This window comes from Heterodontus francisci, chromosome 2 (assembly GCF_036365525.1).
Source record: "Heterodontus francisci isolate sHetFra1 chromosome 2, sHetFra1.hap1, whole genome shotgun sequence".
NCBI classification, from domain to species: Eukaryota; Metazoa; Chordata; class Chondrichthyes; order Heterodontiformes; family Heterodontidae; genus Heterodontus; species Heterodontus francisci.
The window spans coordinates 169,349,987-169,363,944 of NC_090372.1; the positions used below are offsets into that span (position 1 = coordinate 169,349,987).

The 13,958-nt window shown below is 41.7% G+C and overlaps 1 protein-coding gene across 4 annotated transcripts in view; it reads right to left on the reverse strand.

Moving 5' to 3' along the window:
• The window catches only part of pip4k2aa (phosphatidylinositol-5-phosphate 4-kinase, type II, alpha a), a 282,211-nt gene that overhangs the window by 33,909 nt on the left and 234,344 nt on the right, over positions 1-13,958 (reverse strand). For all 4 annotated transcript variants that reach the window (XM_068013719.1, XM_068013720.1, XM_068013718.1 and 1 more), the window contains one exon: positions 3,655-3,768. In XM_068013719.1, the coding sequence (XP_067869820.1) occupies positions 3,655-3,768 (114 nt within the window). The remainder of the gene's footprint in view (positions 1-3,654; positions 3,769-13,958) is intronic.

Here is a 13,958-nt window from a genome sequence, read left to right on the forward strand (position 1 = left end):
TTATATCCGAACTATTCCTAGGTCACAAACTTGTGTTTATATTCTAGCCTCTGATTATAATCATTTCGACAGTAAAGAAACAGCAGACAGCATATGCACCATGGCATACAGAAATAAAGCAATTGAGATAGAATCATAGAAAGTTTAAGGCACAGAAAGGGGCCACTTTGCCCATCATGTCTATGCCGGCCGAAAACTGATCCACCTTCCAGTATTTGGTCCGTAGCCCTGCAGATTACAGCACGTAAGGTGCATATCCAGACTCCTTTTGAATGAGTTGAGGGTTTCTGCCTCAACTACCCTTTCAGGCAGTGAGTTCCAGTCCCCCATCACCCTCTGGGTGAAAAGGTGTTCATCATCTCCCCACTAATTTTTCCAACAATCACTCGTCCATGACCTCTCTGCTATGGTGACCCTTCACCTCCACTCTATCCAGGCCCTCAAAAATTTGTAGATTTCAATCAGATCTCCACTCAGCCTTCTCTGTTCCAAGGAGAACAAACCCAGCCTATCCAATCTTTCCTCACAGCTGCATTTTTCCAGTCCTGGCAACATCCTTGTAAATTTGTACCCTCTCTAGTGCAATTACATCCTTTCTGTAATGAGGTGACCAGAACTACACACAGTACTCAAGTTGTGGCCTAACCAATGATTTATACAGTTCCAGCATAACCTCCTTGCTCTTATACTGGGATTGGCAAATGGAATTTAATGCAGACAAGTGTGAAGTGATGCATTTTGTGAAGTTAAACCAGGGTAGGACATATACAGTGAATGGCAGGGCCCTGGCGAGTGTTGGTGAGCAGAGAGACCTTGGGGTGCAAGTACATAGTTCCCTGAAAGTGGCAACACAGGTAGACAGGGTGGTGAAGAATGCGTATAGCCTTCATCAGCCAGGGCATTGAGTACAAGAGTTGGGACGTCATGTTACGGTTGTACTTAACGTTGGTTAGGCCGCACCTGGAGTACTGTGTGCAGTTCTGGTCGCCGCATTACAGGAAAGATGTTATTAAGCTAGAGAGGGTGCAGAAAAGATTCATAAGGATGTTGCCTGGTTTGGAGGGCTTCAGTTATAAAGAGAGGTTGGATAGTCTGGGTCTGTTTTCCCTGGAGCGAAGAAGGAGGCTGAGCGGGAACATGATCGAGGTATATAAAATTATGAGAGGCATAGATAAGGTAGATAGCCAGAGTCTGTTTCCCATGGTCGGGGTGACTAAAACTAGAGGGCACAGATTTAAGGTGAGAGAGAGGAGGTTTAAAGGGGATCAAAGGGGTACGTTTTTCACACAAAGAATAGCGGGTATCTGGAATGAGCTGCCAGAGAAGGTGGTGGAGGCAGGAACATTTAAGAGGCATCTGGACAGGTACTTGAATGAGCAAGGCATAGAGGGATATGGAATTAATGCAGGCAGGTGGGATTAGTATAGATAGGCATTATGGTCGGCATGGACGCGGTGGGCCGAAGGGCCTGTTTCTATGCTGTACAACTCTATGACTCTATATTCTATACCTCAGCTAATAAAGGGAAGGATTCCATACGCCTTAACACCTTATCAACCTGTCCTACTATCTTCAGGAATCTGTAGACATTCACTCCAAGGGCCCTCACTTCCTCTACACTTCTCAGTATTTTCCCATTAATCGTGTATTTCTTTGCCTTGTTTGACCTCCCCAAATGCATCACCTCACACTTCTCCAGGCTGAATTCCATTTGCCACTTTTCTGCCCATCTGACCAGATCATCAATATCTTCCTGCAGCCTACAGCTATCCTCCTCGCTATCTACCACATGGCCAATCTTTGTGTCGTCTGCAAACTTCTTGATCATGCCCCTACATTTACGTCCAAATCGTTAATATATACCACAAAAAGCAGGGCACCAGTACTGAGCCCTGCAGAACGCCACTGGAAACAGCCCTTCAGTCGCTAAAACACCCGTCAACAATTACCCTTTGTTTCTTGCCACGGAGCCAATTTTGCATCCACCTAGCTGCATTTCCCTGGATCCCATGGGATTTTATTTTTTTAACCAGTCTGCAATGTGGGACCTTGTCAAAAGCCTTGCTAAAATCCAAGTAGACCACATCAACTGCACTACTGATTCAAAGAGAAAGACTCAGGCATCAATAAACTTGTTCCATAATATATTGCGTCTTATCACCCGATTGCTTCTGCTCATGGAAAATATTTTAGCATATGTGCAGAAAAGATAATATGTAAATTGTTAGAGAAATATAATTGTCCAAGAATATGCCAGTCTTTGCTTGTATTGTTCCCAATGGGCTTCAAAGGAGTAGGGAATGTCAAGAAAAATATTTTCTTTTAAGGTAAGTAGTCATGGTCAGTGGTGTCAGCGGTGTGGTCTGTAAGCTTGCAGAAAATTTATGAAGGGAGGAGCACAATCTTCTGCAAAAGGATTTAGATGCAATAGGGGAATGGGTCAAACAATGGTAAATGGCATTTAACTTATAAAAATGCATCATCATACATGCAGATAAGACCAACACATATCATTTACTGGGAACAATATTGAAAGCAGTTGAGAAAAGGATCTAGATGTTATTGCGCACAGATCACTGAAAGTTCATGACCAATGCAGAGAAGCTGTAGCCAAAGCAAACAGATTGTACTGATTGAACCACAGCAAATCAAAGGAAACCATTCTGTCATTATACATGCTGTTAGTTCGACTGCATCTGGAGCACTGTGCCCAGATTTGGTTCCTCACATAGTGGGTGATATAGTGGACTTGGAAAAGCTTCAGAGGAGAGCTACAAGAACAATTCCGAGAAATGATTCAGAGGAGAGCTACAAGAATGATTCCGAGCTCAAAGAAACTTAGTTACTCAAATAGGCTATAAGAACTGGGTCTATTTACTTTAGAATGGTGTAGACTTGGAGGCAACCTGATAGAGGTATTTAAAGTCAAAATCCGGCAACTCCCTTCCTAACAGCACTGTGGGTGTACCTACCCCACATAGACTGCAGCGGTTCAAGAAGGCAGCTCACCACCACCTTCTCAAGGGCAATTGGGGATGGGTAATAAATGCTGGCCTAGCAAGCGACACCCACATCCCAGGAACCAATAAAAAATAATCTGTTGATAGATTATTTCAGTTTGACAGACTGGGGGGGGGGGGGGGGGACCAGGGGCTAGGGACATACCTTTAAGCTACACAAAAATAGGAATATATTAGATGTTAGGTGGTTTCTCCTTTCTCAGAAAATGGTGAGTCCTGGAACTGAGTTGCTGACTTGTGTGCTTTGTACTGACTTTTTCAAGAAGGAGCTGGACAAGTTCTTGGCTAGGGCACAGGATCACATCATATAGAAGGTAAATGGACCAAAGGTTCATGTACACATGGTCTGGACTGGTTTCAAGTGCCTGAGAGGGTCAGAGAGGAATTTTCTGAAGTTATTTTTCTCTGATGGGCCCTGGGTTTTTTTTTTCCTTCTCCCCAGAAATTATATGGCTGTGGAACGAGGCAGTGTTTAATAATAATGGTCCAGGCATCATGTATAGAATGAACTTGATGTACCACCTGGTCTTTCCTGCATGTTACTATTGTATGGTCTCATGTATTTAAAGCATAGTAGCAGAAACACTCTAAAATAGTTAACTGCAATTACACAATCCTTATTTTCTTTTCTTACCTCAACATCTTTCTTGAGTTTTTCAAGGAACATCTTTTTGTTACTTTCATCAATGTAAATTTTTTGCCCATCATTAATAAAATCATTGTCCTTGTATGTTGGTAGCTCCTTGGCCTGCAACAAAAGTTCATGCAATCATTTGCATAGTCCTTAAGCAAAGAAAGTGGCAGATCATGAAAGTTTCAAATCTATTTCCTATATCGCTCGATTCACATTAGGAGGTACAATTCAAACAACTAAAAAAACACAAAATGCTTTCCAAAATTAAGAGAGTTGAGAATGAACCAGAGGTGGCGCAATTGTGCTGCTGCAAAACAATCAATGGCACAGATGTGAAGATCAACATTTGAGCAAATACTATTCTTTGGCCTCCTTATCTCGAGAGACAATGGGTAAGCGCCTGGAGGTGGTCAGTGGTGTGTGGAGCAGCGCCTGGAGTGGCTATAAAGGCCAATTCTAGAGTGACAGGCTCTTCCACAGGTGCTGCAGATAAATTTGTTTGTCGGGGCTGTTACACAGTTGGCTCTCCCCTTACAAATACAATATAGCATTCTAAAACTACACAGCATAAACTAAGACAGTTTATCTTTTGAGTGGATACCCATTATATTACTGAAGTTTGTTAAAAAAAAAATCAATATTTTGAAAATGAAATAATTGAGCTTTTTCCCACATGATCCTACACAAAAAAAAATTTATCTTCAAACTTAGAACAAAATCACTCAGTTGTATACAGGACTACTAAAAGCAGCATATGCTTAACGGAAAATGGCTTGGAGTTTCTGTTCAGTTACACATTTTTTTTTTAAAGCAATTCGCCTGAAATCAGCAAAACCAGTGCAACTGGAATAGCCATGATCTTTTGCGCTAGTTTAAAATAAACCATGGTAAAGGCCAGGCCCATCCACAAAAGTGGCCACACCCCCAGCTTGAATTAATCACCAATGGAAGTTTCCACTAATTGTAATTTGCAGGCCTTTGAGGAGGTTCTAAAATTACATTTACATTACAAGGACACTAATACGAACATTTTAAAAGCTTTTGAATACAATTTTTGTTAATTTACTAAGGAACTGACTACAGTACAAAGTATAACTAGCAAAAAGTCCTGTTTAACTTCTTGTAAAAGTCTTTTTCAGTTATTTGAAATCGGGTTGCTCACAGGTAGTTGACTAGATACAGATTAAAATGCTTTTTTGTGATAACCCCATTTTCAGCTGCATTAATAAAACTACCAAGTTACCACATTGAAAGATATGTATGAAATTTTTTTTAAAGCAAATGTGTTTTTAAATTGCATTCACGAATGATTGAGTTGGTTCATGGCAGATTGTGCGTTTGGCAATCTGCAAATGAGTTTGGCAAAAAACACAAGGAAAAAAAAACACTTCACAAAACTAGCACAATTTTGGGCACAATTTGCACCCGGATCACCAATTGTGCCCAGAGAGGAAACTACCACAATATATACAAATGTGGCATCATCCTCTATGAGTCATAACTTTGTACTGCTGAATGTTCACAAAATTGAAGCTATTTTGTTCAGTTCTTGATGGAATCCATGTGTTGCTGGTTGCTGAGGCTGCACTCAATAGAGCTCAATCTGACCATTTTGTTCAACTTTCTATCCCGTGTTTAGTACATTACTAAGAATGCATTCTTCCACTCCCTATGCGTATGCCCCTAATTCGTTCCCTCTACTGCTCTCCAAACCCTCATCTATGTCTGCAACCACATGGATTGACTTCTCAAATTTTCTCCACGCTGATTTTTCTGTGTCCATCCTTTGTAAACTTCAGTCAATCAAGAACTCTACAGCCCGAGTCTCCTGCTGCACATAGCCATCAGTCCTCCTCGCAACCTTTCCCAGACTCTTCGGATCCCAATGCCCCATCAAGTCAACTTCATATTCTTGTAATAAAAGATAGAAAATGCTGGAAAGAATTAGCAGGTTAAGCGGCATCTGTGGAGAGACCCCTTTCGGAAGGTCATCAACCTGAAACTTTAACTGTGTTTCTCTCTCCACAGGTAATACCTAGGCTGTTGTGTATATCCAGCATTTTCTGCTCTTATTTCAGATTTCCAGCAACTACAGTACTTGCCTTTTGTTCAAGATCCTTGCACTCGCTATGAAATCCCTCAATGGGTAATCATCCCAGCCTGCATCTTCTGACATCTGCTTACTGCTCGACTCCCATCCTCTCTGCTCTTATCAGAGCCTGATCTTTCAATCTTTATGACTTAACCTCCAGAATTCCCTACTAAAATCACTTTGAAATGTACAGAGAGACAGCAAAGTCTCCTGAAAACCCATCACTTCAATAATGCCTTTGATCTCTTCCTTCCTTCTCCATCCAGTTCCCTTTATTTCTTTCCTCTCGGACTTGGAAAGTTCACAGCTATTCCTGGAGTACTATACAAATGTAAGGTGGCGACCATGAAAATAGAATTCGTCAGTACAAAAGAGATATTTCACCACATATGTAAGAACACAGGAGAAGACCACAGCCCGTTGAGCCTGTTCTGCCACTTAAGTCAGATCATGGCTGATCTTTACCTTCATTCCATTTATCTGTCTTTGTTTCATATCCCTTGATACCCTTACCCAACAAAAATCTATTGATCTCAGTTTGTAAAGTTTTAATGGGCCCAACATCAACAGCCTTTTGTGAGAGTGTGTTTCAGATCGCCACTACTTTTTGTGTGAAAATGTACTTCCCGATTTCAGTGCTAAATAGCCTAGCTCTATGTTGAAGGTTATGCCCTGCCCTGCTGTTTTGGATTCTCCCACCAGAGGAAATAGGGGGAGAAATTAATTTTCATAGCGCCACTTCTAGTGCTTCAATGATAAAGAATGCCACGTAGACTGTATCGGTAGCGGCTGGCGGCATTGCCCGCCCCTGCGGAATCGAGGTAACTCTGCGCTATGCTGCCAGAAACGGCACTACATTAATGAATTTCTCCCCACAGTTTCTTTGCATCGACCTATTGAATTCCTTTATAATTTTAAACACCTCAGTCAGGTCACCCCTCAACCTTCTAAACGTAAGGGAATAGGAACCAAGTTTATGAACTTGTCTTTAGAAATTAACCCTTTAAGACTAATCAAAAGGGAATTAGACAGTGATAAGAAAAGCAAGAATGTGCAGAGTTATGGGGAGAAGGCGGGGGAATGGAACTGAGGGAATTGCTCTTTCAGACAGCCAGTGCGGACACGATGGGCTGAATGGCCTCCTTCTGCACTGTAACGATTCCGTGATTCTGAGATTCCAGCATTCTGATGAATCTGCATTGCAACCCTTCCAAATCCAATATATCTTTCCTGAGGTTCAGGATCCTAAACTGAATACTGTACTCCAGATGGAGTCGAATCAAAGCAGCATCCTGGATTACAATCCCCTTGAGATAAAGACCAACGTGTCAACAGTATTTTGGTTACTTTTGTACTTGTGCATGAACTTTTACTGAATTGTATATATGGACAGTTTCTAGTCTCTCCACATTAAGTAATTCCAATTTGTCTTTCTCATATAAGAATGGATGACCTCACATTTTGCCACACTGACTTCCATCTGCCATAATTTCACTAACTCACTTAGTCTCTCAGTCCCTTTAAAACTTCCTACTCCCATCTACACACCTTACTGTGTCTAACTTCGTGTCATCCACAAATGTGGATATGTAATGATAAAGCGTAGAAAGCCCAGTGCAGATCCCTGGGAGGGAGGGGAAGGAGTTAGAACAGAATGCGTGACACAGAACGGACAAGGTCGAGGGCCCTGTCAACCGGGGGTGGGGTGGGGGTATCCTTGGTTGAGGAAAAAGGAAGACCTATCGGAAGCGCTAGTATTGGAAGGTTTCATGATAAGAACTAAGAGTAGTAGGTGGCAATTCAGCCGCTCGAGCCTGCTCCGCCATTCAATACGATCATGGTTGATCTCATCTCAGCCTCCATTCCACTTTCCTGCCCATTCTCCATAGCCCTTCATCCCATTACTAATTAAAAATCTGTCTATCTCCTTCTTAAATTTACTCAATATCCCGGCATCCACTGCAGTCTGAGGTAGTGAATTCCACAGACTCTCAACCCTTTGAGAGAAGTAATTTCTCCTCATCTCTGTTTTAAATCTGCTACCCCTTATCTAAAACTATGACCTCTTGTTCCAGATTGCCCCACCAGTGGAAACATCCTCTCTACATCTACTTTGTCGATCCCCTTAATCATCTTATAGACCTCAATTAGATCTCCTTTCATTCTTCTAAACTCTAGAGTGTAAAGGCCTAAACTGCTCAATCTCTCTTCATAAGACAAACCCCTCATCTCTGGAATCAATCTAGTGAACCTCCTCTGAACTGCCTCCAATGCAACTACATCCCTCCTCAAGTAAGGGGACCAAAACTGTCCGCAATACTCCAGGTGCGGTCTCACTAATGCCTTGTACAGTTGCAGCAACACTTCCCTACTTTTATACTCTATTCCTTTCGTAATAAATGCCAAAATTCCATTTGCCTTCCTTATTACCTGCTGCACCTGCATACTAGTTTTCTGCGATTCATGCACGAAGACACCCCGATCCCTCTGCACTGAAGCACTCTGAAGTTTTTCTCCATTTAGATAATAACTTGCCTTTCTATTTTTCAGACCAAAATGGAGAACTTCACACTTATCCACGTTAAACTCCATCTGCCAAATTTTGGCCCATTCACCTAACCTATCCATATCCATTTGTAAATTTCTTATTTCTTTATTGCAACTTACTATCCCACCTATTTTAGTGTCATCTGCAAATCTGGCTATAGTACAATCTATCCCTGCATCCAAGTCATTAATATAGATCGTAAATAGTTGGGGCCTGAGGACCGAACCCTGTGGCGCCCCACTAGTTACATCTTGCCAACCAGAAAAGGACCCATTTATCCCGACACTCTGTTTTCTGTTGGTTAGCCCCAATCCTCTATCCAAGCTAATAAATTGCCCCTAACCCCATGTGATCTAACCTTGTGTATTAACCTTTTGGCACCTTATCAAATGCCTTCTGGAAGTTCAGATATGCTACGTCTACAGGATCCCCATTATCCACTTTACTTGTTACATCTTTAAAGAACTCTAGCAAATTAGTCAAACATGATTTACCCTTCATACAAACATTCTGACTCTGATGGATTGCGTTTTGACTTTCTAAATGTCCTGTTATTACTTCCTTAATAATGGTTTCTAACAATTTCACGACAGTTGTTAAACTAACTGGTCTATAGTTTCTTACTTTCTGCCTCTCTCCCTTTTTGAATAAGGGTGTTATATTAGCATTTTTCCAATCCACTGGAACCTTTCCTGCGTCCAGGAAGTTTTGGAATATTATAACCAATGGATCCACTATCTCCGCTGCCACTTCCTTTAAGGCCCTAGGATGTAGGCCATCAGGCCCTGGGGACTTATTTGCCTTCAATTCCAATAGTTTGCACAGTACGTTTTCCCTAGTGATGATGATTGTTCTAAGTTCCTCCCTTTCTATAACCTCTGCAGTACCTGTTACTATTGGGATGGTACTAGTGTCCTCCACCGTGAAAACTGAGGCAAAATACTGATTTAATGTCTCCGCCATTTCTGTGTTCCCCACTATTAACTCCCCAGTCACATCCTCCAAGGGACCAACATTCACTTTAGCTACTCTCTTCCCTTTTATATACTTATAGAAGCTTTTGCTACCCGCTTTATATTTTGCGCTAGTTTTCTTTCATAATTTACCTTTGCTCTTTTTATTACTTTTTTAGTAACCCTTTGTTGATCTTTAAAAGTTTCCCAATCTTCCAGCCTGCCACTGGCCTTTGCAATATGGTATGCCTTAGTTTTTGTCTTTATGTTATCCTTAACTTCCTTGCTTAGCCATGGATGTTCTTTCCCCCTCTTACAATCTTTCTTCCTCTCTGCAATATATTTTAGTTGGGAGGAATTGAATATCTCCTTAAACATCCGCCACTGCTCATCAACTGTCATAGCTTTTAGTCTTCCTGCCCGGTCCACTAGGGCCAAATCTGTCCTCATTCCCATGTAATTACCTTTGTTTAACTCCAGAACGCTAGTGTGGGACTCCAGTTTCTCGCCCTCAAACTGAATTTGAAATTCTAGCATGCTTGATCACTCTTCCCTAGAGGATCCTTAACTATGAGATCATTAATTAATCCCACCTCGTTACATAATACCAAATCTATAATAGCCTGCTCCCTGTTAGGTTCCACAACATATTGCTCCAAAAAACAATCTCTAATACATTCAATGAATTCTGCCTCGAAGCTACCCTTGCCAATTTGATTAATCCAGTCTATATGCATATAAAAATCACCCATGATTATTGCCGACCTTTCTTACAAGCCCCCAATATTTCCTGGTTTATACTGTGCCCCACTGCGGAACTACTGTTTGGGGACCTATAGATTACTCCCACCAGGGACTTCTTTCCCTTGTTATTTCTTATTTCTACCCAGACTGATTCTACGTCTTGATCGCCAGTGCCTATATCATTTCTCACTGCAGCACTGATCTCTCCCTTTTCTAACAAAATTCCACCACCTCCTTTTCCTTCCTGCCTATCCTTCTGAAATACTGAGTACACTTGGATATTTAATTCCCAAACCTGGTTTCCCTACAACCACGTCTCAGTTAATCGCCACTAAATCATACCCATTCGTCTCTATTTGCGGTTAACTCATTAATTTTATTCAGAATGCTTCGTGCATTCAGATCAAAGCCTTTAAGTTTGTTCTGTTATCAAATTTCCTTACTCTTGTATGATTCCTTGGTGCAATATGACGTTCACATGTTCTGTCCCTACCTTTTATTTTCTGGTAACAATCAGCCTCATCACTAACCTGCGCTCCTACCTTCTCCAATAACTCTGACTTCCTAATTTTCCATGCAACTGAACCCTCCCCCCACTATTTAGTTTAAAGCCCTATCTACAGCCCTAGTTATGCGATTCACCAGGACTCTGGTCCCATGATTCAGGTGCAGCCCATCCCATCGGAACAGCTCCCTCCTTCCCCAATTATGGTGCCAATGTCCCATGAATTCGAACCCATTTCTCTCACACCAATCTTTGAGCCATGCATTTACCTCTTTAATCTTATTGACCCTGTGCCAATTAGCTTGTGGCTCAGGTAGTAATCCGGAGATTACCACCTTTTTGGTTCTGCTTTTTAATTTAGCCTCTAGCTGCTCACATTCCTTCAGCAGAACCTCTATCCTCGTTCCACCTATATCGTTGGTACCTACATGGACCACGACAACTGGATCTTTCCCCTCCCACTCCAAGTTCCTCTGCACCAAACAGATGCAACAGAGAGGGAGAAAATGGGAGAATGAAATAGAGTCCTGACAGGAAGCGGGGTGTGAGAAGTGTAGCCAAGGTTGGAGTCCATGGGCTTATAGTGAATATTTGACACCCCTCCCGGAACCATGATAGGGTCCCCCCATTCCTCACTTTCCACCACCAGTCTCTGTATTCATCCTTCATCTTTTCTACCACCTCCAGCGTCAAGCCACCACAAAACACATCTTCCCTTTCAGCATTCTGAAGGGACCGTTCCCCCTGTGACATCCTAGTCCACTCCTCAGACATTTCCAGCACTACCTCCCTTTCCTAAGGCACTTTTACATGCAAGTGCAGGAGATGCCCCTTTACCTCCTCCCTTCTCACTGTCCAAGGCCCCAAACACTCCTTCCAAGTGAAACAATGATTTACTTGTACGTCTTTCAATTTAGTATACTGTATCTGCTGCTCACAATGTGGTCTCCTCTACACTGGGGAGACCAAATGCAGACTGGTTTGCAGAACACCTCCATTCAGTCTGCAAGCATGACCCCGAGCTTCCTGTCACTTTAATTCTCCACCTTGCTCCTATTCTAACCTTCTGTCCTCTGCCTACTATAATGTTCCTATGAAGCTCAACGCAAGCTCGAGTAACAGCACCTCATCTTTCGATTGGGCACTTTACAGTTTCTGGACTCAACACTGAGTTCAACAATTTCAGATCATAACCTCTGCTCCCATTTTGTTTTTTGTTGCTTTTTTTCTCTCTCTTTTTTAAAATCCCTTTACTTTGTATTTGGATGGCTGCTATCCTGCCATTCACACCTGCTCGAGACACGTATTTTGTTTCCTTACGTGTCCCTTTGGCTTTATCATTTAATCTGTCCTAGCTTCCACCCTATTACAGACCTTCCCTTTTATTCTTCTTTCCACCACCCCCCTTTCACTTGCTCAAAACCTATTACATTTCTAACTTATCCCAGTTCTGATAAAAGTTCACAGATCTGAACGTTAACTCATGTACAATTACACACAATGATAAAATATTCCCATAGGGCTACTAGTTAACAAAGAATAAATAAATTAAAATTGAAATTCTATATGTCGTCTGCAATTTACTATTTTACTTCACTGGGTGGGTGATTGCTGAAGTAAGGGAAAAGGAGATGTAGCATTGGCAATTACAGACAAGTTGTGAATTTCAATAATGGTAGATTGAAGCTGGAAGTGGTTATCAAATTCTGCTACCTTGGGTCCACGGTGACAGACAACCTGTCTCTTGACACAGAGCTCGAAACATACATTGATAAAGCAGCTACCACCTTTTGCTGATTCGTGAAATGCGCATGGGATAACACCAAGCTGACCCTTAGGACCAAGCTGATGCAAGGCCTGTGTTCTCAGCACTTTGCTGTATGGTTGTGAAACATGGGCGACTTACAGCTACCAGGAAAAGAAGTTCAATAATTTCCATCTTCGCTGTCTGCGGCGCATTTATGGGTATATCCTGGCAGGATAAAATCACAAATGCAGCTGTCCTTTCAAAAGCAGAGCTCCCAAGAGTGTTGGCACTAATCAAACAGAGGCAGCTTTGGTGGATTGGTCATGTCTGCAGGATGGAAGATGGTCACATACCCTTCTGCATGGTGAGGTTGCTGGGGTCAGACGACTAGTGCAGTGCCCAAAGCTCCGCTTCACGGATGCTTGCAAGCATGACATGAAAGCACTAAATGTTGACTATCACATCTGGGAGTCAATAACTGGAGAAATAGGGAAATGGCGACACATTCAGTGGACTGGCGTGCACTACCACTACGACCAGTGCCTACAGCAGCTTGGCAACAGGTGCCAATGCCAAAAACAACAACTCTCAGCATCACTTGGCAGCTTCACGTGCAGCACTTGTGACAGAACCTGCCTCTCATGGATTGGCATTCACAGCTATCAACAAAGGTGCACCAAGAGAAGACACCTCACCTAAATGGATTGTTTGCTGTGTGCTCATCATCTTTCGTAGATGAAAGGATGTCAACCAAAATTGAAGAAATTGCAATGCAACAGTACCTTTCACACTGACCTCACTGCACTTGAAGTATTTTATTTAAATACTGAATATCAGTGCACTCCCCACTGCAAAGGACAATTCCATTTCTAATGTCAGTTAACCCTGAGAATTGTTTTATTCTGCCACGGCACCAGCTTTTCAGATTTAAAATCTACTGTTGAAATAAATTACAAACACATTTGGTAGTGCAAACCTGCAATGCCTGATCTCTTGCATCATTTAATCTAAAATCCAATACACCTCCTGACCAATACTATTCTATTCTAAAGGGAGGTTTAATTTACATGGAAAAACCTCATCCGTTTAATGCAAACAAATGGCAAAACCATTGTGTCTTGAGGAGAATACTTCATTCAACTTTTGATATTTCGTATATTTGAATTTCAGCAACATCAAGAAGTAATGAAATGTAATGAGTAGTATCTATGCATGAATATTTGGAGACATATTAAAAAAGACATATTACTCCCAACATGGTGATATCAAAACATTGTTAATATTGTTCCATGAAAACTTATTCTCAAATTTTCAAAATAGTAGCATTAATGCAGGCCAAGTTATTTTGTTTGACACCAGCACCCCCCACTCTACCCTCTGCAATTTTTCTGAAGTGGACTCAAAGAAAAATTAGCTATACTTTTATACACATACTTCTAAATTATTTACAAAGAAGTTGCTGGAATTGATTTTTTTCTGGGGTCATACAGTCCAGTAAAGTCTACTTGTGTGCAATTCTGATGTATTGCAAGTGTGGGGGTGAGCAATTTTACCCACTCACAATTTGCTTCTGACTTGTCACTGTGAACCTATGCATTAGTCTTGTTAGATCTGGCCCAAACGAGCTTTTTTGGTCTTTCCCAAGCTGCTGCATACAATGGGGTATGCCTGCATGTTTATTACATGGCCTTAAAATCTCAAGCTGCTGAGAACAT